Genomic DNA, 21,564 nt, shown 5'->3' on the forward strand with positions numbered 1-21,564 from the left:
AACAAAAATTCTTAGTTTAAAATTTTAAATAAGTCAATTTGTTATGGGCCAGGCAATTTAGATTGATTTACCTTTTTGTACTCTTTGTTGGCTAGAGTTATAAGACGGAATTTACCTAATGCATATCCTCGGATAATTACGATTGATTTCCTCGTCATCCCAAAAAAAAAAAAAAAAAAAAAAAATGCCTGGTTTTGTGTCATTCAAATGGGTCAAAATGAAAGAAAGCTTGTATTCATATTTCATAAGCATCATTATTGTTTAATCAACTAAAATTTTCTTAAATTGTGTTTAATTAATGCCAGTGATGTAACATATAGGAATCCAATAGAGAATTTTCTCAAAATATCGAATTAAGAGTCAAATCCATCAATATATTGATTATATTCCTTGAAGACTCATTTAGATGTTTTAGTTCCTTTGTATGGACCTGTTGGTTATAATATTATGCTGTCAAAACATTTATGACAACGTTGAGATGGTCGAGTTGGTCTAAGGCGCCAAATTAAAATTTTGGTTCAAAAGGGCGTGGGTTCAAATCCCACTCTCAACAAAATTATACACTCAAAAATTATACCTTTTAATTTACTAACGATAAAGTCTAAATTAAAATTCTAAATAAGTTTTAAAATATCTCAATCAATCCATACTACTTATTAAACCAACAATCAAATATTACATGTTTTTTAAAATTTAATTTTTATTTTTTTTTGAGAATAGAATTAAATTCTTCTTAAAATTAGAGTTACAGCTCATTAATAGAGAAAATTGATTTTTTCTATCTATATCTATAGATAAAAATGAATTCTATAGAATGTTTGCTGGGAATAAACAAATAACTATGACACAAAGATATAACGTGAAAATCATTACGATAAAAATCATGGGTGTTGAAATAAACTATATACGGATTATAATGTATTGTACATTTAGTCAAGTAGCCATGACCATTATATAAAAGGGAGAAAGATATATTATACATAAGAGAATGTATTCTCAACTTCAAGTGAGCTTGGGATCTTTTGTGAGTTTGTCAGATTTTTTTAGTCTTTATATAAGGTCATTTCCCTGTAATTGCAACTTACAACTTGCAACTTTCCCTAACAGCAAGGTCACATAATTTCTATATTATCTTGTCTTCTCCTTCTTCTTTGACTATATCATTCTTCATAACTAATGATAATAGAAAAATAATAGTTTTAGTCCCTAAATTGTTTCACTTTTGAAATTTTGTTCTCTGTTAACTAATTTAATCATATTTAGTCACTTAATTATCTATTATGTTGCACTTTTAGTCTCCTAGTATTATATAATTACCAAACTCCATTGGAAAACTTTGTTATGAAGTTATTTTTGTCATTTAGAATCAACATCCATAGTTAAAGTTTTATTTCTCCATGCGAACACCATTTTTAACCGTAAAAGTTTATTCTAAATGACAAAAAATAAATACATACATTAATGGAGTTTGACAATTATTTAAAAATAAAGAGTAAAAGTGCAATATTTTAGACAATTAAGGGATCGGATTTGTTTAATTAACTGACATGGATCAAATTTTTAAAAGTGAAACAATTCAAGGGTCAAAAGTATCATTTTCAAAATAATGACTATTTTACTATTTTTAAAGTGTTTACCCATTGTGCCAACCCATTGTGCCAAGCACCTTGTGCTCAAATGGCATGTAGCGATCTCTTCCATGTGGGAGGTCATAAGATTGAGCCTCAGTGGAGGCGTTGTTGACTCTTTGTGCTTCATTAGGTTGAGAAAGTATGCCTCAGTAGAGGCGTTTGTGCGTTAGTATCATTCAAAATTAAAAAAGTGTGTGTTTACCCATTGTATAAATTTTCAATATGTTTAAGAGAAATCGCACTTTTGGTTTCTCAATTATTAATATATATGCAATGTAGTCCTTGATTTCCAATTTGATCAGATTTGACCTCTCAATCTTTCTAACTTAAGGGAGTTAAGGCAATTTAGTGCTTCCGGTGGTTTTTACTTTATAATCCATTTAAGGCAAGGATAATTTTGGAATTGCACACGCCACTTAATATTTTCTCTCAATTTCTTCCCCTTTTGCCATTTATGCACAATTATTTGGTTGGCGAAGGAGAGCCAGAGGCAGTGGTGACGCAACTACTTCGCAGGATCGAGAAATGAGAACTGGATGCTGCCGTGAAGGCCATCTCAAGAATGTTCAACTTATTCCAATCCACAAAGATATATTATCCAATAGGAATGAGATTCCCATGAAGGTTAATGAATTGGGCGGCTTAATAGAGAGTGGCATATGGAATGATAAAGGCATGATTCTTGAATTGGGTAATTTGAAAAGGTTGTTGGAACAGTCTGAGCGGTGGGATTTAGCAGCCACACCTGGTGGCTTTCAATGTCAGCCGCATCGTTGTGGCGCAGATATGGAAGGTGATGACTATCCACTTTCAGAGAAAGTGCCAATGCTAGTGCCGATCATGGTAGGATATGGTTGATAGGCACAACCACTTGTGAAACTTATTTCAGTTGTCAAGTTTATTATTCTACCATGAAAACAACTGGGATTTGCAAACCGTGCCGATGGCCTCAAAGTCAAATAACATGGGATTTCTCCCTGGTATCGGAAATCCCCTCATCTCCTCATAATCTTATCCTTAATAATCTTTCTTTTCAAATATTGGGTAATTGTATTCATAGAAATTGAGTAATTATGTTTTCAAAAAAAAGAAGAAGAAATTAAGTGATTATAATGTCCTGTAATCAACTTATTTATGAGAATTTTTTGAATGTGAGTATGGTGAAAACATTGCATCTTTTAGTGTTAAGATTTATTCTTCAGAAAACGAATCCAGTTCTCTTATTCTGAATTGATTGATTTTGAAAAATCGCGACTATTGTTGACTATAATTGATACATACTTTCTGTTATTCTAACATATATGTTTCATGCTAGAAGGGAGGAAGAAATTGTGCGTAAATGACAGAAGGAAGGAAGAATTGAAGAAGAGAGGAAATAAATTTGGGAAAGAACCAGGGACGGAGCCAAAGGGGGGCACCTGTCCCCCCTCACCCCACCCCACCCCACCCCTACCCTACCCTACCCTACCCTATATATAGCTTTGTATATAATATATATAGTACATTATTAGTATAAGTATTATAAAACAGATTTTGTAAACAAAAGTTTTGGTAGACAAGGTGGTAGGAAATGCATTTGGGTTTCAAAATGGCTTGGGTTTGATTCCTTGCATAGACATTGTCTCAATCTTTGCTCAACATAATTAAATTTTGGCATGATATATATAACTTTCTTTTATATTAATAATGTGATGTCTTTCTTTTTTATATTAATAATGAGATGTATATATAACTTTCTTTATACTAGGACTATGTGGTCTAATGGTACCAAGGTTGGACTTTCATTTGGAAGGTTGTGAGTTCAAGCTTCAATGTAGTTCTTTGTGTTTTAGTAGGTTGAGAAAGTATATGAACAGATACTACATTGTAATAGAGCTAGTAGCTTTCAAAAAAAAAAATGGGATGTATATATAACTTTCTTTATATTAATAATGGAATGTGTAATTTATAATGTGTTTTATATTCGAATTGTTTTATCAAATTAATTATGTTTCATATTTTGTTATAAATATTTTTATAAAGTTTTAATATGTTTTATTTTTCGCTATATCCAACAATATTTATTGTTATACTTTTTAAAGTATTTCATTTTTTTTCAAACTCTCTCTTTTATTTTAATTTTTTGGCCTCACTGAAAAGAATTCCTGGATCCGCCACTGACCATCCCTACTTCGTTGCCCCCCTCAACATAATTTCTGGCTTCGTCCCCGGAAAAAACATTAAATGACGTGTGTAATTTTAAGATTATTCATGTCTTAAACAGATTCTAACTGAAAAAATATCATAAGGACACATTTAAAGTTAAAAAAATTGAAGGACTGAATATTTGAATCTGTTCAAATTGAAAATCACAAACTACAATATATATACATTAATAATTAAGGATGAAAAGTACGATTACCCCATATTTGTATACTGTTATTGTCGTATTGCCCTATTGGCTGCCTACTAGCCACAAATATAAAGTGAAATTCGCCAATAAAAAATAAAAAAATAAAAACCGACCTTTGAGAACTCAGCGGCTCAGCGCAGGTCTAAATGTTAAATTTTATAAAGTTCAATGTCCTTACGAAATTATCCATAATTGAATTCACATTTCGGAACGGGACCGTTCGCCGCCATTCTCTCGGGTGTCTTCCTCTCTATACGCCGGTTGCTCTCATATCGGGGCCTCCGTCATCGGTAACTACTTTTCTTCTCTTTTTCCTCCTCTGCTATGATATTATGCGATGTATTGATATGATTGCTATAGTAATCGGTTTAAGAACCTTTTTATTTTTTATTTTATTTTATTTTTGCATTAGATTGATTTTACACGCATAAATTGGCTTAGTGTAGAACTTGGATTTCATCACACCTGCTGCGGCCGTGATTCAGTTTCGCTTTATCTTTTTTTCTTTTCGTCGAAGAAATTAAGGAGTGGAAGCAATTTATTCGAATGGAAAAGAGTGTGAAGTTTCTCTGATTCGGTGGAATCATGTAATGAACTGATCTCACGAAACTCAGAAAAGAAGTTTCAGAAACATATAGTGGTGAGGAGAGAAAGTTACTTAAATTACAACAATAGATTGCAGCAAGGGGAATTAGAAGTATAGCGAAGAAGAAACTCACACAATAGAAATAATGAAAATACATGATAATGTTAATTTTTATAAAAACAGAGAAAACGTAAGGAAATGTAGTTTTCAATTTCAGAATGCCAATTCCAGAATGGAATTGCTGCGATTTTAGGTGGTTTTGACATATCTGATTGGATGCTAGAGTATTTGCCCTAAAACAAAATAACAGACTCCATTATGCTCAACTTGAGCAGCAAGGCAACCAAAATGACATTGTTTTGATTTTTGAAGCCTTGTTTCCCAGTTTAGAGTTTGATTCTATGTCCTAAATTTCTAGGTAAATTGTCTGCATACTGTTAGCCTGCCACTTGCTTTCGTCTAATGATGTTCATTCATAACATATGACATATCTCAACTTTCACATGCATATTCTCCCATATGTGATATGCTCCATATAGTATTGTGTTTACAGAGCTCCTCTGAGTATCTAATTAGTAATAGTTTATTTCATTGGAGATCTTCGACATAATAACTTGCGTAATTTAAATGAGATATAGTAGTTTCTTGCAGTTATTAAATTGATAAATATCATTACTATCTACAGTTACATGACTTCCTTAATCCTCATCATCGTAGTTTTATTTAATTTCAGGAAGTTTACACTCATTGATTAGAAATGTCATTGGCTGCTAGTGCTGTTGGGCATCCTGCTACATTTCCAACAGGTATGTCAATAGTGATATTCTCTTCTAGCAATTATGGTTCTATATCTCTGTCCATATTACATAGGGGATGAAAAATATTTGTTTGTTGTAAACTACAAATGAATATGACAATATGCTAGAGACACATCATCTTCTTGTCTGTTAGAAATAAAGAAGTCTTGAACAAAGAAGGATTTGCTTTACGGAACACTGGTATATGTAATTGAACAGATATCAAGTAGCACTGTGCATTTATGTCCCCAAGATTGGAAGGTGCGGGTGCACTATCAACACTTGGAAACACTTAATCATGGTCTTAATCTATCTTTTTGACATTATCATACTTTGCTGTTTAACTTACAGTTGTGACCTTTTCCATACTTCTTTTCCTAACTTCGTTGTTGACAACATGAGATGTCATTGGATTATCATGTAGGCAAGTGGAAACTAGCTTCTGCTTTCTTGACCTTCTTGTTCTTATCCTTGTTGCTTTTGACAAATTAGAGGGAATGGGGAATTGAACTAATGGCCTAGGGTTTAGGAAACTGGCAGCTTAAGTTAGCCACTGGATTGAAGGATTATTGGCATGACGCTTCATACTTCAACATCCACAAAATCCTTCCAAGAACTCTTGGTTGCATTCATTGAAATTTTTTACTATTTCTAAATTATACTTCATATAATTAGGCATCATTAAAAAAATTGCTTGCAGGGCATCAAGGCTGTAAACAAATCAAGCACATTGCATTCGTTCCAGTTGGACTAAAACCTCTTCACCCAAGAATAAAAATCAGTGAATGTAGAAGACATATAACATGTGCTACACAAGGGAGACGTTCTTCCGTAATTTGTGCAGCTGCTCGGGTAAATCCCTTTTCCAATCCGTTGTTGTGTTAGAAAATTGCTTTGCTTGTCGCTTAGCAGCCATGTAGTTCTGATATGTCCGTCTAATGAGGCTTTTTTTTTTTTTTTTTTTTTTTTTTTAATTTTAATAATTAAATGTTTCAAGTTGTTAACAATGAGTGCAATGCTCTGAAAGTTTTGGATATTGCCTGATTCCTATATGGGAGTGTGATGTTGGTACTTGGTAGTGTTTTTAGAATTCTATGGTACTTTCAACTGGTTTGGTTGAGAGTAAAATTGGAAACCACTCAATAGTGATGAAACATGTATTAAAATATGAGCTGATTTATTTATTTATTTATTCATTCATTATCATCAAGTGTTGTGGTCGCTGCCATTAGGTTTGGTCAGGCACACACACATAGATAATTTCTGCATTGATATATATGTATCTTTTCTTGAACACTTCAGAATGCGAGATGTGCTGCTGAAGGGCAAACCCAAACTGTTACTCGTCAATCATCAACCATTACAGTTGCACCTGTTCAAGGTCATTCTTTTCTGTTTTCATTAGTTACCATTGAAAGAAATAGTCTGCTTTGTATCAAACAGGCACATTGCGAGTTTCTGGCTGAAAATGATGTGTTCAAAGTGTTGAACTGTTTTTGTTATTTCCATTTTCCAGGGAAGGAAAAATCTCCAGAGCTTGATGACGGTGGGACAGGATTTCCGCCCCGTGATGATGATGGTGATGGTGGAGGCGGTGGCGGTGGTGGAGGCAATTGGTCAGGTGGGTTCTTCTTTTTTGGCTTTCTTGCTTTCCTGGGACTTCTGAAGGACCAAGAAAGCGAGTCACCATATCAAGAGGACAGAAGAAGATGAAAGAACTATTTGAATGTGCAATGCACCTCTTAAACGTGTAGGTCCTATAGGCATGTGACTGTTTCCCTTCTATTCATTTCCCCTCAATTTTTTGAAGTTATGGTTGAAGGTCTAATAATGCTTATTGGCCCTCAAGATTTTTACAACTGATGTAGTGAATGCTATGCTATATACTAGAGAGTTGAATGTTGAGATCTTCTCCAGAGAGTAGAAAGATGATAAAATACAGAAGAAGCATAATATAGAAGTGCACTTTTAATTTTTTTTTTTTTTAAATAATGTTAGGAAATATATGTTGAGAGCCATTTGCATCTGGCTAAAAGTGCCTTGTCTAAGGGAATTACAGCTGTAGTTATTGATTCTGGAGGTATTTATCCCAAGGTTTTACAACAACTATAAAAAATTGTTTTGAGGGTATGTGGAGGCTCATAAAAATTGTGAGATGATCTTGGTGTTCGAGTTTTTTGCACAACATAAGTATTTATAAAAAAAAATAAAATTGTATAGAAGTAAATTGTGTTGATATTATGATCTTCACTATTAATTGTAATTGTAAATGTTCATAAGGACTTCTGATTGTAGAATGTGTTGTTGCAAGAGTATTTTTGACTGGGAGGGAGTTGTGAGTCATTTTGGTGTCTTGTAGGTCTGTAGGAGAACTCGAAGACAATGGTTGTAGATCATTGATCAACAACCTCTTTATGTCATTAAAATGAAATAAATTATGAAGGGAAGCTTGTATTCATCAATCAATTTTTGCTAGTTAAAGAGGAAACTTCTAGGCTTTGATTGAGAATGGAATGTGAGTATAATGTATTCATAATCATCATTAATGTTTAATCAATTAAAAATTTGTTAAATTGTTTTTTTTTAATCAATACGAGTGATACAACATATAGCCATATAGGAATTCACTAGATTTTCACTAAAGAATTAAGTCAAATTCATCGTTTAGGAAAAATATTCCTTAAAGAAATATATATGAACATTACAAACATTTATTGTAAAGTTGAGATGGCCGAGTTGGTCTAAGGCGCCAGATTAAGGTTCTGGTCCGAAAGGGCGTGGGTTCAAATCCCACTCTCAACAAGAATTTTTTAAAGCTTCTGGCAGCGCCCCTCCAAATTGGTATTCAATACTTCACATATCTAAATACTACATTGATATAAGAAAGCAACTGTAACTTTAACGTTCAGTTGAGATGGCCGAGTTGGTCTAAGGCGCCAGATTAAGGTTCTGGTCCGAAAGGGCGTGGGTTCAAATCCCACTCTCAACATGAATTTTTTTTTACACTTCTGGCAACCCCCCTCCAAATTGTTATTCATACTTCACATATCTGAACACTCCATTGATGCAAGAAAGCAACTGTAATACCAACATTCAGTTTTCAAAACTAAAGTATTAGGACTTAGGCGGGATTGAGGTCTATTCCATGTAATAGATGGAAGAATTGGAGCTAAAAAGCATGCAAAATATCGGATAAATGGATATAACACCTGAAGTCAGCAGCAGAACATGTGTGACACTTGATCATATATTTTTTGCTTTTGGAAAAGACTTATTATAATTTATATAATTTTATTTTTATTTTTTTTAAAATCCCCACTACTATGGTCTGCTCTCATTTATTTTTCTTTGAATTGGTTAAGTTGATTTCCGAAATCGTGTTGTTTCTGTGGTTTATGATTTACGAGCCACTGGACCCTAATGAAACCGCATCACTCCTTCAAATGATTCATTCAATTACAAGATTAGATGATGAAAGGTGTCACTAAAATAGTATTAGTAATGGTGATAACATAATTTTTGAAAATAGTGCGTGTAAGAATTAAGAAGGCAACCTGTTTTCCACATGTTAACATCTTCGTAGTGCTGCACTAACAATTCCCTAACCATCAAAATCGATCAACAACACCACATATACATATACTTGAAAACATAAACAGAATCTTCGATTCTCCAAAGTCTTGCCGTTATTTTACAAGCTTGGACTCTCATGTCATATAAACTAATACCAACACACCAACAACTACAACCATATTACCGTACCGTTGAAATAGGTTTGTTTATTCTTTTTGCTTCTCTTTTATTTACCTTTCTCAGCTGTCGGACGATTTCAGGAACTATTGAATATAAAATGTGAGACCAAAGCCCTTCACAGCAACAGCTTTTGAACCTCTTTTATTTGACTGTATGGCCATCTGCATCTAGCTCGAGCCAGCCTAGAGTAATTGTGACCAAGCTAGTTATTCACTTCTGATATCTCAAGCGATTACTGGCCATTATAACCGCCCATAAGTGCCTAGCATATCTCTTAACTTCTTTGCTTCGTTGCCCAAGCTGTCAAAGCTGATAGAACGAGGTATTCTCCAACTCCAATTCCCAAACTGCAGGAAGGAAAGAATACAGACAGGAACAAAAGGAAACTATATCAACTATTGGCTGATTAACAAATTTCACAATGTCTAAATTCTATGGGCATTTATTCCACCAATGGAAGTGTACTGATTCTAAATTATCCACTCTTTATTAAATTGAAGTTGTTAAAATTATAGAACTGTGGCTGAAAGAAGGTTGAATGATGCGGTTGCAAAATATTCGGGGGGAAATATTAAAGATCCAAAATTGAGAAAAGAAAAGAAAAACCTTTCACCCAGGAAACTATAGAAACTCTAAGTCTCGGTGAGAACCTGATGAGGAAAAGCATTAACTACTAATACACTTTCCCGAGTTTATATAAAGTAAAGAGATTTAACCTGAGTTGCAGGAATATTCATCCTAGCAGAAGTTCCAAGGCCAAGGATATCTTGCATGGGTATGATAGTGGTTTGTGCCACTGAAGCAAGTGCAGCCTGGATTAGGCCCCAGGAAATTTCATGCTCATCAATGCTTGGAAGATACTTTAGTACCTGAATTTCATTGTGAATAACAGGACAAACATGAGTACAACAGCCACTCACCAGAAGTTGAATATCACACCATACTTACATTGGATTTCTCTTCTTGTGGCAGGCCATCCCACCAGCCTTGGATCTACACAAGCGTGCAAAATCATAAATTACATTCTAAAAATAACTTCTGTTACTTTCCAAAATACACAGATATGAACAACTGTTTAGTTTCATTAACTTCGAATATTTTCTTTTAATCTAAAGTCTAAACAATATCCTCTTTCTATCCTTCACAATTTAAAATGACTGCCATATTGTGAGAAAGAGAATGTTGCTACAGTTAAGAATATTAGTTTTCGGTCATTGTAAGATGTGTAAAGCTCCTGCATCATCCAGGGTAATAGTAAGATGTATGTGATTTTAGCTCTACTTTTAGAGAGGTAATTGGGCATTACATCATGACCTAATGGTCCAAAGTACAGCAAAAGGTAACAATTAAGAGCATTGGCAAATTACCGTGTCATTATCATGAGTCCCAGTATATACTACTTGGTTGCACTCATGGTTATGAGGCAAGTGAGGGTTTTCAGCATCACTTCCAAAGCCTGGACACCACAATCCAAATTAAGTTTAAACAAAAATTCCCACATGAATTTCAAGGATGCAAATGAAGACATTTATGGGCACTAAACAGGAAGTAGCTACCAAATTGCAGGACAGCCATTCCAGGTGCCCCAATGGACTTCCTAAGCTGAACTACATCCTCAGTAATGACTCCCTGCATTTAGCATCAGAGAGTTAAAACAATGTGTGTGCGAGTGCAGAATGAAATTTAAAGAGAAAATAATCTTAGAGTAGTTTCCCAGAACTTACCAGGTCTTCAGCTATAATACTTATCTTTCCTACAGCTCTGGAGATGGAATCAAATAAAGGTTTCCCAGGACCCACCTACAGTCAAGATAAAAATAAGAGGGTTCCTACAAAGTACAACCAACAAAGAAAAAACAGCAGAAATGAGATGATACAACCTTCCAACGGCCATCCATTGCAATTTTTGCTTCTGCATATATCCACAGAAACAAACTGTTAGGTTTCCTTTATACAGAGAAATAATATCAGCAGTAATCACAAAGACTCAGTTAGACTAAACATCATTTTACCAGAGGGGACAGCCCAGAAGCCTGCAAATCCTCTGAAATGATCAATCCTGAATTCATCAAAAAGATCCTGAGCTCGTCTTATGCGCCGTACCCACCATGAGAATCCATCTTTTTCCATAGCTTTCCAATTATATAGAGGGCTTCATCCAAAATAAGCAAAGTCAATAATTGCATTCTTGATTAAAGAATCCCATTCTTGATTTTTATTTATTATTACTATTTTTTTAAAAGTACTTCACATTCAGTAATAAAGCATTAATACTAAAACCAGAATCCTGGATAACTGAAATTTGCCTTTAGATGCAGTATGGACAAATGCAGATAATCAGGTTTCTTGAATGGTATTAACCTGCCCCATAGCTGACCAGTTTCGCTGAAGGCATCCGGGGGAACTCCACTAACCAGAAGGGGAAAGCCTTTCCTGTTCTGTTACAATACAGAAGCTTAAGGACCAACCACAAACACTATGGAAGGTTGCAAAATGGATCCAGATAAAGTCCTCATCAAGAAGACACTAACCAGCAAAAATTGTTTTGTATTTGCCCAAACGTCTGCACTGTGGTAACCAACATAGATTGGCATGTCTCCCATTATACTTATTCCCTTCTTCTGTGCATAATTACGCAATTTCTGCCACTGCCTTTGGAACAAGAACTGTTGAGCAATGAATATATCTATCTGTACCAGTTCAAGTATTAGTGCTCACAGTTTTTCAGATATCACAAGCATAGAAGAATGAGGATAATGCAGACTTCTAGAGTTCTTACAAAATCCTTTTTAGTTTGATAAATTTCTTCTAGTGCAGCAAGATGACGATTTTTTAATGGTTCTGGCCAAATATACCAACTAAATGTATTAAAAGTACTGTCTATAGCAGCAAAACAAGCTGCATCCTCAAGCCAACCTGAAATGCATTAAAGTAGATAAAGAAGATTTCATTATAGAAGCAAGTGCAATGCATTGAGAAAAGTACTATATAGATTATTGAGCACAAGAAAAAGTTTGTTGAATTGTAGTGGATGGTTTACTCAATCTTTCAACAGAATACGAAGTAGTAGCACTAATTGATAAGACCAGGCTCAAGCACATAAGTAACTAAGGTACCTAATGAAGTTATTTAGTCAATAAGAACGTATACTTTTTTAACAAAGTACTAAACAGGAGACATGATTTTTACACAAATTTAGTTATATAAAATAACATGTATTACCTGAGAAAAGAAAAACAGAATAACTTAATAAATAGCTAGATCATTCCTAAATATTTAGAAATCACAAAAATATGCTTTATAATTTTAGTTTGCTTTTAGCTTAGAATATTTAGAGACTCAAGAATACCCAGTTTCCATATCATGTGTCCCCTTAGATTAGTATCAGTACCCCTCACTATTGTAATATTTATCTATTGAACTATTGACTTTATATTCAATATAAAGTATTTCAAGTATTTCTCTTAATACAATTTAACGCAAATTATGCAATAATGGAGATAAGGAAGATGTTTATCTCACTTGCAATACTTCTATCCTTACGAAATTGTTCAAGCTCATACTTGAGTTTCCCTTGACTGGAAATAAGCCTCTCTGCAGCCTAAAGAAGAAATAATAGATTAAAAAATGCAGTTGCTGTGGCAAGAACATCATAGAGTATTAAAGAGAGTTATTAACTATTTCAAGGTCGATATAGAAAACCTTAAGAAAAAAAAAAGGGAGCTAATGATAGTTGACAAAATACTTATTTCAGTATTTCCAGAGTTTTTTCAAGACATTTTGTTCCCACTACTCCTTTTCCTTCCCAAAATAAATTAAAAATAAAAAATAAAAAAATCTATAAGTTGGTATTAAGAATTAAGCTGAATATACTTCTGTCAAGGTTTTCAATCTCCCCAGAAGCTGTGCAGCACTTCTCTCCAATATGTGATAAGTGATAATCACATGTACTAGGAAAAGGCTCTCAAGATCTTTTACCTTGGCTATTAGAGGATCCTTTATTTCAGCAACAGTTGCGTAGTCCACACGATCCATGACTCTGAAACAAAAGCAAGTAAAATCCTAAGATAAAGTCATGATAATATACAGCAAATAGATAAGCACAAGAATGCTGCAGCTGATAAAATTCACTACAGAGGTTCTGGAAGCTCCTCTTTCATTAGCAAGCCATCATCCACAAGTTCTTCAAGAGAAATCAAAAGGGTATTGCCACAATTTGCATCCTGAAAGTAATCATTGGTAGACCACATTTCAATTTCTTAAGGTTCAACTATGAGCTTCAAAATTTTATAAAAGGTGAATATCTAATTAAATGACACATGTTTTGAAGCAAGATTACAAGCTTTCAAGAAAGAAGGGAAGATTAATGCACCATGAAAAATGAAGCAAGTTCAATTTCAGTCATTAGAGTGCACATCTCCAAAGTTTGTATCCATAGTAAATAATTTTCTTATTGAATAAAACCAAAATCATCAGCTTCTTGTATTCTATTCATCTATGGTATAAGAACTTCAATTTATGTTAAAGGGACAAAGGCTTACAAACAAAAAATTGGAGTGAATAACTCACCTGGCCTGAATAGGGTGATCCTTCTTCATTAGCTCTCCTTCCAGGAGGGACAAGAGGAAGTACCTGCACACATGCACCCCTCATACATGAATCATGATCCTGCTACTTTCTTCGTTTTCAATGAACAAAAATTTAAACAATTTCATTATCATTGCGATTAAATTAAATGAATGACAATCAGTACACTGAAAATGTATAGGGAAAAAATCAGCGTCTCTCCAACGGCAAAATTCAGCATTTCCCGGCAAGTTCACGATGTTTGTATGATCATCAAATCAATAATGCGAGAACAGGAGTGTCAAAATACGAGACCGGTAGAGCAATGTACACCACAGAAACACTATCTAATCGCATATAAACCCGAGCTAGTGCAATTTCCATAATTATACCAAAATTTAATGGATCAGATCAGTAATACAGGTAAAACGGTGCAAACCTGCCAAAGAGAGCAACCGGCATCGTGAAGCCAATCGAGGAACCGGAAAGCCTGGGGGCCAAGGTCTCCAATGCCGTAGGGGCCAGGAAACGACGTCGGATGGAGGAGCACTCCAGCTCGTCTGCGATCACTGGTAGTGGAGTAGCGGTTGGGGAGCCAATCCGAGTAATCCAGCGGCAAGTCATCGCCGACGGCGGTCGTGACGGTTCCGTTTTGAAAGCTCACCGCGAGCAACGGTCCCCGGCGATTAAAACCGCGAGGTGGTGGAGTGAAGAGAGCGGCGGAGGTGGCCGAGAGCTTGGCGTTGGAGGGAGAGAGGAGAGAGAGAGGGAGTGAGAGAGAAGTGTGAAGCGCCATTATTGAGGAACAGAACGGAATTGATTAGTGAGAGAGAATTGAATTCTGATTGTTCATTGCTTCTGAGGAGTTAACGGTGAGCCTGAGCTAGCAGTATCCGGTTGCGGGAGTGTAAGTGAGATCGGGAAGAGAACATGAAACATGTGAGAGCACGTGACTTTATTTTACATCTACGTTGCCTCTTTCGCACCGGAGTAAATTTCGCGACCGCATGGTGCTCCTATATTGGGAGAAAAATAAGTAATTAATGCCTAATAATGAGTAGAGTTAATACACGATTTGGTCAATTGATTATTAGAATTTCATCATTTTGATCTTTAATTTTTAAATTTGTTCAATTTTATTCTAATTATTATACAATTGTTAACCAAAATGGTCCTAATCAGCATTATTTTGATTTGAACAAAAGACTATTTTAAGTAAAAATTACATAATTGGAGATAAAATTGATCAAGTTTAAAAGTTGATGACCAAAGTGATAAAATCTTAATAGTTGAAAGACGAAATCAGATATAAACTCTAGTTAGTATAAAATACTGCTTCCACACCAACTATTATATACTTTGATGACACATTTGTTATCATTTTAAAAATAATAATGCTCCCACACACTCCGCTAAGAGCAGTAGTGCATTTTGAAGTGTTTTTCTTCAAATTTTAGCTTAGGTGAAAGAGAGATATGTGAGAGGAAATGAAAGAAAATAACACTATGTAAAATTTGATTTTTTAATTTATTTTTATTTTTGCACATCTCTCTTATTTGGCATCTCAAATTTTGAGATAAGCTCAATGTGTTGAGATGCTTTAAAGGGTATTTTTTGAATTTTTTTTTTAAAAATCAAAATGCTATTCTGAAAATAATACACACACATTTGAAAAAAGTTCCTCAATTTTATAGTACTGAGAAAAGAAATTGAATGAAATGCCTTGCTACTCTTTGTTCAAGTTTCAACCTCCAATGCATTCATAAAATTCTGCAATTCAATACTCTAGCCAAAGTGACTAAGGCAGTACCTCACTAAAAAGTAACAACAATCTCATTTGAAAACTAAAACAAAAACCGCATACAAAGAAAAGATTCAAGCTTGCTCCTGCCATTAACCTCGCACCTTAGCTCGAGAACTGAAGAAGTTGAAGACCATCCCAGAATACCGAGAAAGTGTAAAAAGCATTTGCAAGACTGCACGACCTTTAACGATCCCCTCCCTTATGCCCCTCGCCTTTCTAGCCACTGCTGGCCCTGCTATCTTTGTCTGCATTGGGGCCTGCGTGGTTGCTAATAAAGTGAAGACGAAGCGAAATTCATCACCCAGGACAATTTCGAGGATAAAAGCTAGTGGTCTCAAATGACAGCTAAATACTGTTAACCTGATCGTGTAATGTTTGTAAGCTGTTGCAGCCTTTCCTCTGTTACACGGACAGCTTGAGTAGAGCGTCTCACGCCATGTGTTATTTCCTGACTGTAAACAAACCAACTAAAGTAAGAACAATGTATTCAAGGGAATCAAGGCTAAAGACATAACTGCATGAGTACCCAAGGTCACTGAGCTCCATTGTCAGGTCACTAATCTCCATTCCAGATAACCGCACTGCAGCCATTGTTTCAGGAAGCTCCTCTCTCATGACATCCATTAGCTTCTCAAGCGATGATGCAGCTCTTCTAAAGGCCTAACATCCAAATCTGAACATTAAGCTCGGAAAATATATAGGGAGGGTGAGCTGTTAGAGGAGAAGGGAGCGGGGCATTTGACACATTCATTGATTTATTGTGTTCAAGTCACTTTTCAAACCCACCCGTGAGGCTTATGAACACTCCTATCAAGACTCATAATGGCCACGAATCTTCTATATGATCTCTTATTCAGCTAAAGTCTTCCACAAAGACCATTGGATATAGGTGAAGGCATATGTAATATATTTTATGTTCTATAGCATAATTCCATCATTGAAAGTTAGATGAGAGAACCTAATTTCTTATTCAGAGAGGCTTGTTCCAGATGCAGCTATTTCCCAACTGTGAATTTCTTTCCACTCCCAGTAACACATAAAATTCTGCATTAGCCAATTCAGAAAAGAAAGTATTTCATAATTTTACTGCATTTCAGTTGGCAAGCACAAAAATTTTAACCCATAGATAAGCATTCGCAAAGATTTATTGAACAAATTGGATCAACATGAGAAAATATTACAGAAAGGAAAATGATCGTCAGAACAAACCAGTAGAGTTGGAATCGCAGAGCAAAACAGCCAGGTTGCAGAAATCGCTGCCTGCAAAGTGAAAGACAATAACATTAAGAAAATTGAGTGATACTCAAGGGTCTCGGGCACAATCGGTTCAATACTAAAAGAAATTTGATAAAATTAAGTATCCTGGCAATAAATTGAAGTATTTCTTTCAGAGATAGTTTAATCAGCTGTGAAGAACTCAAATTCAAATGGAATGAGTAGGAACAAAAATAAGGGCATTATATACAAATGGAAAATGTGCGCGCGTGAGACAGGGAGAGTAGTACTGTGCAGGCAATGAAACTGAGGATTTGAATGTGGCGAGGAGTGAGGACGAGCTGAAGGGCCGGAGAAGATCCAACGGTGGATGTGAGGCGAGACTGATCGGACAGCTCCGATGAGGAAGCATTTTCGGATTGAATCGAGAGAGACGCGAATCGACGTTGCTGAGGTAATCGAAGGGATAACGGTTGGAAGCCGGAGACTGTGTCTCCGGCGAGTGCTCGGCCGGAATTTGAACTAAGCGCCGCCGTAAATAGCGGCAATTTTAATGTACTCATTATCGTCATTTGTCTCACTCTGTTTCCTGTTGCACAATCTGCCGTCTACGTATTTAACTCTCCGTTTCTCCCATTTTAACGTCATTTTCCATCTACCGTTTGAAATTACAATTAAAATTAAATTTAGGGGAAATACCATCTTTTAGCGAAGTTATTTTTAAAGGACAACTATTAAAAGGGAAAACAATAATTTTGATACTTAAATTGTTTTGCTTTTGAAAAATTGATCATTATTAATTGATCACCCCTTTTAATATCAACTTGAGTTGGGTAGCTCCCTATGACAATAGTTATGCTGTGCAACCGAATGTACCATGCGCATGGTGCATACGGTTCAAAACGACGTCGTTTTGATTAAAAACGCGCGTCCTACTTTAAAAAAAAAAATCAGGTTTGACTCTCAGCAATAGCATTATTGTGGATATATAGTTATGAAATTGTGGATATATAGTTATGAAATTGTGGTTATATAGTTATGAATTTATGGATATTTAGTTCATTCATTGTGGATATTTAGTTCAATCATATATTGTGGATTTTTACTTCATTCATTCATTGTGGATTTTTACTTCATTCATTCATTTATTGTGGATTTTTACTTCATTCATTCACTGTGGATATATAGTTATGAAATTGTGGATATATAGTTATGAAATTGTGGTTATATAGTTATGAATTTATGGATATTTAGTTCATTCATTGTGGATATTTAGTTCAATCATATATTGTGGATATTTAGTTCATTCATTGTGGATTTTTACTTCATTCATTCATTCATTGTGGATTTTTACTTCATTCATTCATTGTGGATATATAGTTATGAAATTGTGGTTATATAGTTATGAATTTCTGGATATATAAAAATGTTATTGCCGGGAATCGAACCTGATTTCTTCTTTAAGTGGGACGCGCGTTTTTTTAACCAAAACGGCGCCGTTTTGCAACTGTATGCACCTTGCAAGGTGCATTCGGTTGCACAACATAATTTGCGTCCCTATGATAGGAAATAGCAAAAGTCAAAAGAGCAATGAGTCCATATGTTAAACAGTCAATAACAAAAAATGGCTGAAAGTAAAAATGTTGAAAGGGACAGGGGAGAAAGGAACTGATAACGGTTTGAGATATTGTCATTATTAGGACTCTATGTATATGAGTCTGTTTAGAACTTCTTATCCTTGTCACACTGTGACTCTCTACTTCTTATCATTGTCACAGTGTGACTCTCTATTCTATATATTCACATCATCTGATCTCATTGTAATCAAGTTCAGAAAATATAATACAATCAGTTCTCATCTGGTATCAGTTAGCTAGGGTTTTGTGATTCATAAAATTAAGAAGATGCAGCGCTGCGATGGCAACATTAATTACCGTGGAGGTCAGCAACGTGGCTTCGATGATCCGTGTCAAATCTGTAAAGGTTTCGGCCACACAGGAGTCAATTGTTTTTGGCGCTATGATGATCCGTGTCAAATTTGTAAACGTTTTGGTCACACGGGAGCCAATTGTTTTTGGCGCTATGATGATCCGTGTCAAATTTGTAAACATTTTGGTCACACGGGAGCCAATTGTTTTTGGCGCTATAATGATCCGTGTCAAATCTGCAAAAGTTTCGGTCACACGGGAGTCAACTGTTTTCGGCGATATTCAGGGGTTCCGGGTTCTCAGGCTAATTTGGTGTTTCAGAATGGTTTAGTTGCTAAAACCTCGTCAAATTCTCATACTTGGGTTCCGGACATTGGAGCCACAAATCATGCAACTCCGAACGTCGCTGCTCTTTCTACATCGGAGAAGTACACTGGTAATGACACTTTACGTGTCGGTGACGGTATGGGTTTATCTATTAGTCATGTTGGCAATGCCTCTTTTAATACCCCTTCTAGATCATTTACATTGTCTGATATACTTTACGTTCCGCGTTTGTCTAATTCTTTATTATCTGTTCAGAAGTTTGCATCCGATAATAAAGTCTTTTTTGAGTTTCACCCCTCATTTTTTGTTGTAAAAGATATCAATACCAAGGAAATACTTCTTCGGGGCAATAGTTCGGGGGGACTATACACACTTTCATTACCTAGTTCGTCTCCGTCAGCGTTTATTTCCGCTCGTGCCTCGGCTTCCACTTGGCACAATCGTCTAGGTCATCCTCATAACCGTGTTCTTAGCCATATACTTCGTTCTTGTTTGGTTAGTGGGTCTCGTGATAATATTCGTTGTCATAATTCTTTATGCAATGCGTGTCAATTAGGCAAATCTGCCCGTTTTCCCCTCCCCCGTGTTGCTTCCTCTAGTTCTCAAGTCCTAGATCTTATTTACACAGACATTTGGAGTCCTGCGCCCACTTTATCTACTTCTGGCTTCCGTTATTTTGTGATCTTTGTGGATGACTATTCCCGTTATACATGGTTCTTTCCTATGAAATTAAAGTCTGATCTTTATGTCATCTTTGATAAATTTCGTACTCTTGTTGAACGGTCCTTTAATTGCAAAATAAAGGCCATTCAGTCTGATTTAGGTGCTGAGTACAAAAAGTTGCATTCTTTGTTTGTTCAATTAGGAATTCAACATAGACAATCTTGTGCCTATACACATGAACAGAATGGTCGTGTTGAACGAAAACATCGTCACATTGTTGAAACTGGTCTGGCTCTTCTAGCTCATGCCTCTGTTCCTTTGAAATTTTGGGATTTTGCCTTTGAGACTGCTGTCTATTTAATTAACAGAATGCCATCTTCTGTATTAAATAACTCCAGTCCTCATCTCCTGTTACATAAATCCCCTCCTTCTTATCTTTTTCTTCGTGTCTTTGGGTGTTTATGCTACCCTCATCTTCGACCATATAATCGTCATAAGATGTCATACAGGTCTTCTCCATGTGTCTTCCTAGGTTACCCTGAGTCCTTTAGGGGGTACAGATGCATGGACTTACATACTAATAAGATTTACACATGCAGGCATGTCAGATTTGATAAAGAAGTTTTCCCCTTTGCTACTAAAACTTCTTTGCAGGATCTATCTACTCCGTTTTCTGGACCTTGGGCGGAATCTGTTCTCAGTCACAGCACACCTATTCCTGCCGTGTCCAATGATGAGCTGCCAGAACCGCCGCTACCTGCTTCATTCGAACCAGCCGTGGTTCCTGGACAGGCTGCCTCGTCGGGTGATCCTGTGGAGCCTGTTGCTCGCCGGCGAGGCCGTCCACGTGGGCGGTCCATCAGGCCCAATGTCCGTACTCACTCTATGGCCACTCGCAGCAACGCAGATGCTCCTCTTTTTGCTCTAGCAGCTCAAGTGCATCCCACGGAACCCACATGTTACTCTCAAGCTGTCAAATATCCTGAGTGGCGTGAAGCCATGGACCAAGAATTCAATGTTCTCCTGCATAACCACACATGGTCTCTAGTTCCACCCACTGCAGGTATGAATATTATTGGCTGTAAATGGGTGTTTCGTACGAAGAGAAAGGCTGATGGTGCTATTGAAAGGCATAAAGCCAGGCTGGTTGCGAAAGGTTTTAATCAGGTTCCAGGTCAGGACTTCTTCGACACTTTTAGTCCAGTGGTAAAGCCTACGACTGTAAGACTCCTTCTATCTCTAGCTTTATCATCTGGGTGGTCTATCAAACAGCTAGATGTTCATAATGCTTTTCTGAATGGTAATCTGGCTGAAACAGTTTATATGAAGCAACCCCCTGGTTATATTGATGCTAACTTCCCGAATCATGTTTGTTTGTTAAAAAGATCTCTGTATGGGTTAAAACAAGCTCCCAGAGCTTGGTTTAATCGACTACATACGTTCTTACTATCGGTTGGCTTTCAAGCATCCAAGACAGATGTCTCTCTGTTCTATTACTCTAAAGACTCTGCTTTGGTTTATCTATTGGTGTACGTGGATGACATTCTTGTAATGGGAAGTGATCAAGGTATTATGTCTCAGCTCTTATCCAAACTGTCTGCTACATTCAAAATCAGAGATCTTGGTGAACCAAATTTTTTTCTGGGTATTGAAACAGTTAAGAGTGACAATGGGATTATTTTATCTCAACAACGGTATATGAATGATATTTTAAAACGGGCTGGAATGTCTGAATGCAAACCCCTTTCTACACCTATCTCTGTCTCGAAAACTGTCCCCTTCAATTCAGATCTATATGATGATCCCACACAGTACAGGAGTCTAGCTGGAGCACTGCAATATCTCACTGTCACACGACCTGACCTATCCTTTGCAGTTAATCAGTTATGCCAGCATATGCATG

The 21,564-nt window shown here is 36.0% G+C and overlaps 3 protein-coding genes and 3 non-coding genes across 7 annotated transcripts; 4 read left to right on the forward strand and 2 right to left on the reverse strand.

The window, feature by feature from the left end:
* The first annotated feature begins 472 nt into the window (after positions 1 to 472).
* TRNAF-AAA lies at positions 473 to 553 on the forward strand. Its single transcript has one exon. It is a non-coding gene; the product is annotated as a tRNA-Phe (tRNA).
* Positions 554 to 4,119: 3,566 nt separating this feature from the next.
* On the forward strand, positions 4,120 to 7,384 carry LOC109172433. The gene is made up of 5 exons (XM_019321585.1): positions 4,120 to 4,313; positions 5,343 to 5,415; positions 6,107 to 6,258; positions 6,709 to 6,787; positions 6,923 to 7,384. Exons 2-5 carry the CDS (start codon positions 5,367 to 5,369, stop codon positions 7,117 to 7,119), a joined length of 477 nt encoding a protein of 158 aa, XP_019177130.1. The 5' UTR covers positions 4,120 to 4,313; positions 5,343 to 5,366; the 3' UTR covers positions 7,120 to 7,384.
* Positions 7,385 to 8,127: 743 nt separating this feature from the next.
* TRNAL-AAG lies at positions 8,128 to 8,208 on the forward strand. Its single transcript has one exon. It is a non-coding gene; the product is annotated as a tRNA-Leu (tRNA).
* Positions 8,209 to 8,314: 106 nt separating this feature from the next.
* On the forward strand, positions 8,315 to 8,395 carry TRNAL-AAG. Its single transcript has one exon. It is a non-coding gene; the product is annotated as a tRNA-Leu (tRNA).
* A 625-nt stretch (positions 8,396 to 9,020) lies between these two features.
* LOC109172425 (4-alpha-glucanotransferase, chloroplastic/amyloplastic) lies at positions 9,021 to 14,656 on the reverse strand. Its single transcript, XM_019321577.1, has 16 exons — positions 14,164 to 14,656; positions 13,728 to 13,790; positions 13,293 to 13,381; positions 13,137 to 13,197; positions 12,681 to 12,759; positions 11,938 to 12,074; positions 11,690 to 11,848; positions 11,520 to 11,596; positions 11,171 to 11,310; positions 11,039 to 11,070; positions 10,884 to 10,958; positions 10,716 to 10,788; positions 10,527 to 10,615; positions 10,108 to 10,152; positions 9,876 to 10,028; positions 9,021 to 9,506 (listed from the first exon to the last, which is right to left on the reverse strand). Exons 1-16 carry the CDS (start codon positions 14,518 to 14,520, stop codon positions 9,402 to 9,404), a joined length of 1,734 nt encoding a protein of 577 aa, XP_019177122.1. The 5' UTR covers positions 14,521 to 14,656; the 3' UTR covers positions 9,021 to 9,401.
* Positions 14,657 to 15,451: 795 nt separating this feature from the next.
* On the reverse strand, positions 15,452 to 17,349 carry LOC109172450. 2 transcript variants are annotated; one of them, XM_019321603.1, is made up of 5 exons: positions 17,034 to 17,349; positions 16,738 to 16,788; positions 16,055 to 16,188; positions 15,889 to 15,980; positions 15,452 to 15,796 (listed from the first exon to the last, which is right to left on the reverse strand). In XM_019321603.1, the coding sequence occupies exons 1-5, from the start codon at positions 17,313 to 17,315 to the stop codon at positions 15,618 to 15,620; spliced, it is 738 nt and encodes a 245-aa protein (XP_019177148.1). In that variant the 5' UTR covers positions 17,316 to 17,349; the 3' UTR covers positions 15,452 to 15,617. The 2 variants fall into 2 exon arrangements, with proteins under 2 accessions (XP_019177148.1, XP_019177149.1); XM_019321604.1 differs by having other exon boundaries at positions 15,655 to 15,785.
* Between the last annotated feature and the right edge of the window lie 4,215 nt (positions 17,350 to 21,564).

Source organism: Ipomoea nil, unplaced genomic scaffold (assembly GCF_001879475.1).
Source record: "Ipomoea nil cultivar Tokyo-kokei standard unplaced genomic scaffold, Asagao_1.1 scaffold0418, whole genome shotgun sequence".
In the NCBI taxonomy this organism is placed as follows: domain Eukaryota; kingdom Viridiplantae; phylum Streptophyta; class Magnoliopsida; order Solanales; family Convolvulaceae; genus Ipomoea; species Ipomoea nil.

What these genes read in the sequence shown, in the direction of transcription:
- LOC109172433 (XM_019321585.1), top strand. Translation starts at nt 5,367, where the DNA reads ATGTCATTGGCTGCTAGTGCTGTTGGGCATCCTGCTACATTTCCAACA. An exon ending in TCCTGCTACATTTCCAACAG is followed by an intron (nt 5,416 to 6,106) that starts GTATGTCAATAG and finishes AATTGCTTGCAG; the next exon opens with GGCATCAAGGCTGTAAACAA. An exon ending in TACAGTTGCACCTGTTCAAG is followed by an intron (nt 6,788 to 6,922) that starts GTCATTCTTTTC and finishes TCCATTTTCCAG; the next exon opens with GGAAGGAAAAATCTCCAGAG.
- LOC109172450 (XM_019321603.1), bottom strand. Translation starts at nt 17,315, where the DNA reads ATGACGATAATGAGTACATTAAAATTGCCGCTATTTACGGCGGCGCTT. An exon ending in TCAGTTTCATTGCCTGCACA is followed by an intron (nt 16,789 to 17,033) that starts GTACTACTCTCC and finishes TTCACTTTGCAG; the next exon opens with GCAGCGATTTCTGCAACCTG. An exon ending in CTGCGATTCCAACTCTACTG is followed by an intron (nt 16,189 to 16,737) that starts GTTTGTTCTGAC and finishes TTTGGATGTTAG; the next exon opens with GCCTTTAGAAGAGCTGCATC.
- LOC109172425 (XM_019321577.1), bottom strand. Translation starts at nt 14,520, where the DNA reads ATGGCGCTTCACACTTCTCTCTCACTCCCTCTCTCTCTCCTCTCTCCC. An exon ending in CCGGTTGCTCTCTTTGGCAG is followed by an intron (nt 13,791 to 14,163) that starts GTTTGCACCGTT and finishes GCATGTGTGCAG; the next exon opens with GTACTTCCTCTTGTCCCTCC. An exon ending in TAAGGATAGAAGTATTGCAA is followed by an intron (nt 12,075 to 12,680) that starts GTGAGATAAACA and finishes AATGCATTTCAG; the next exon opens with GTTGGCTTGAGGATGCAGCT.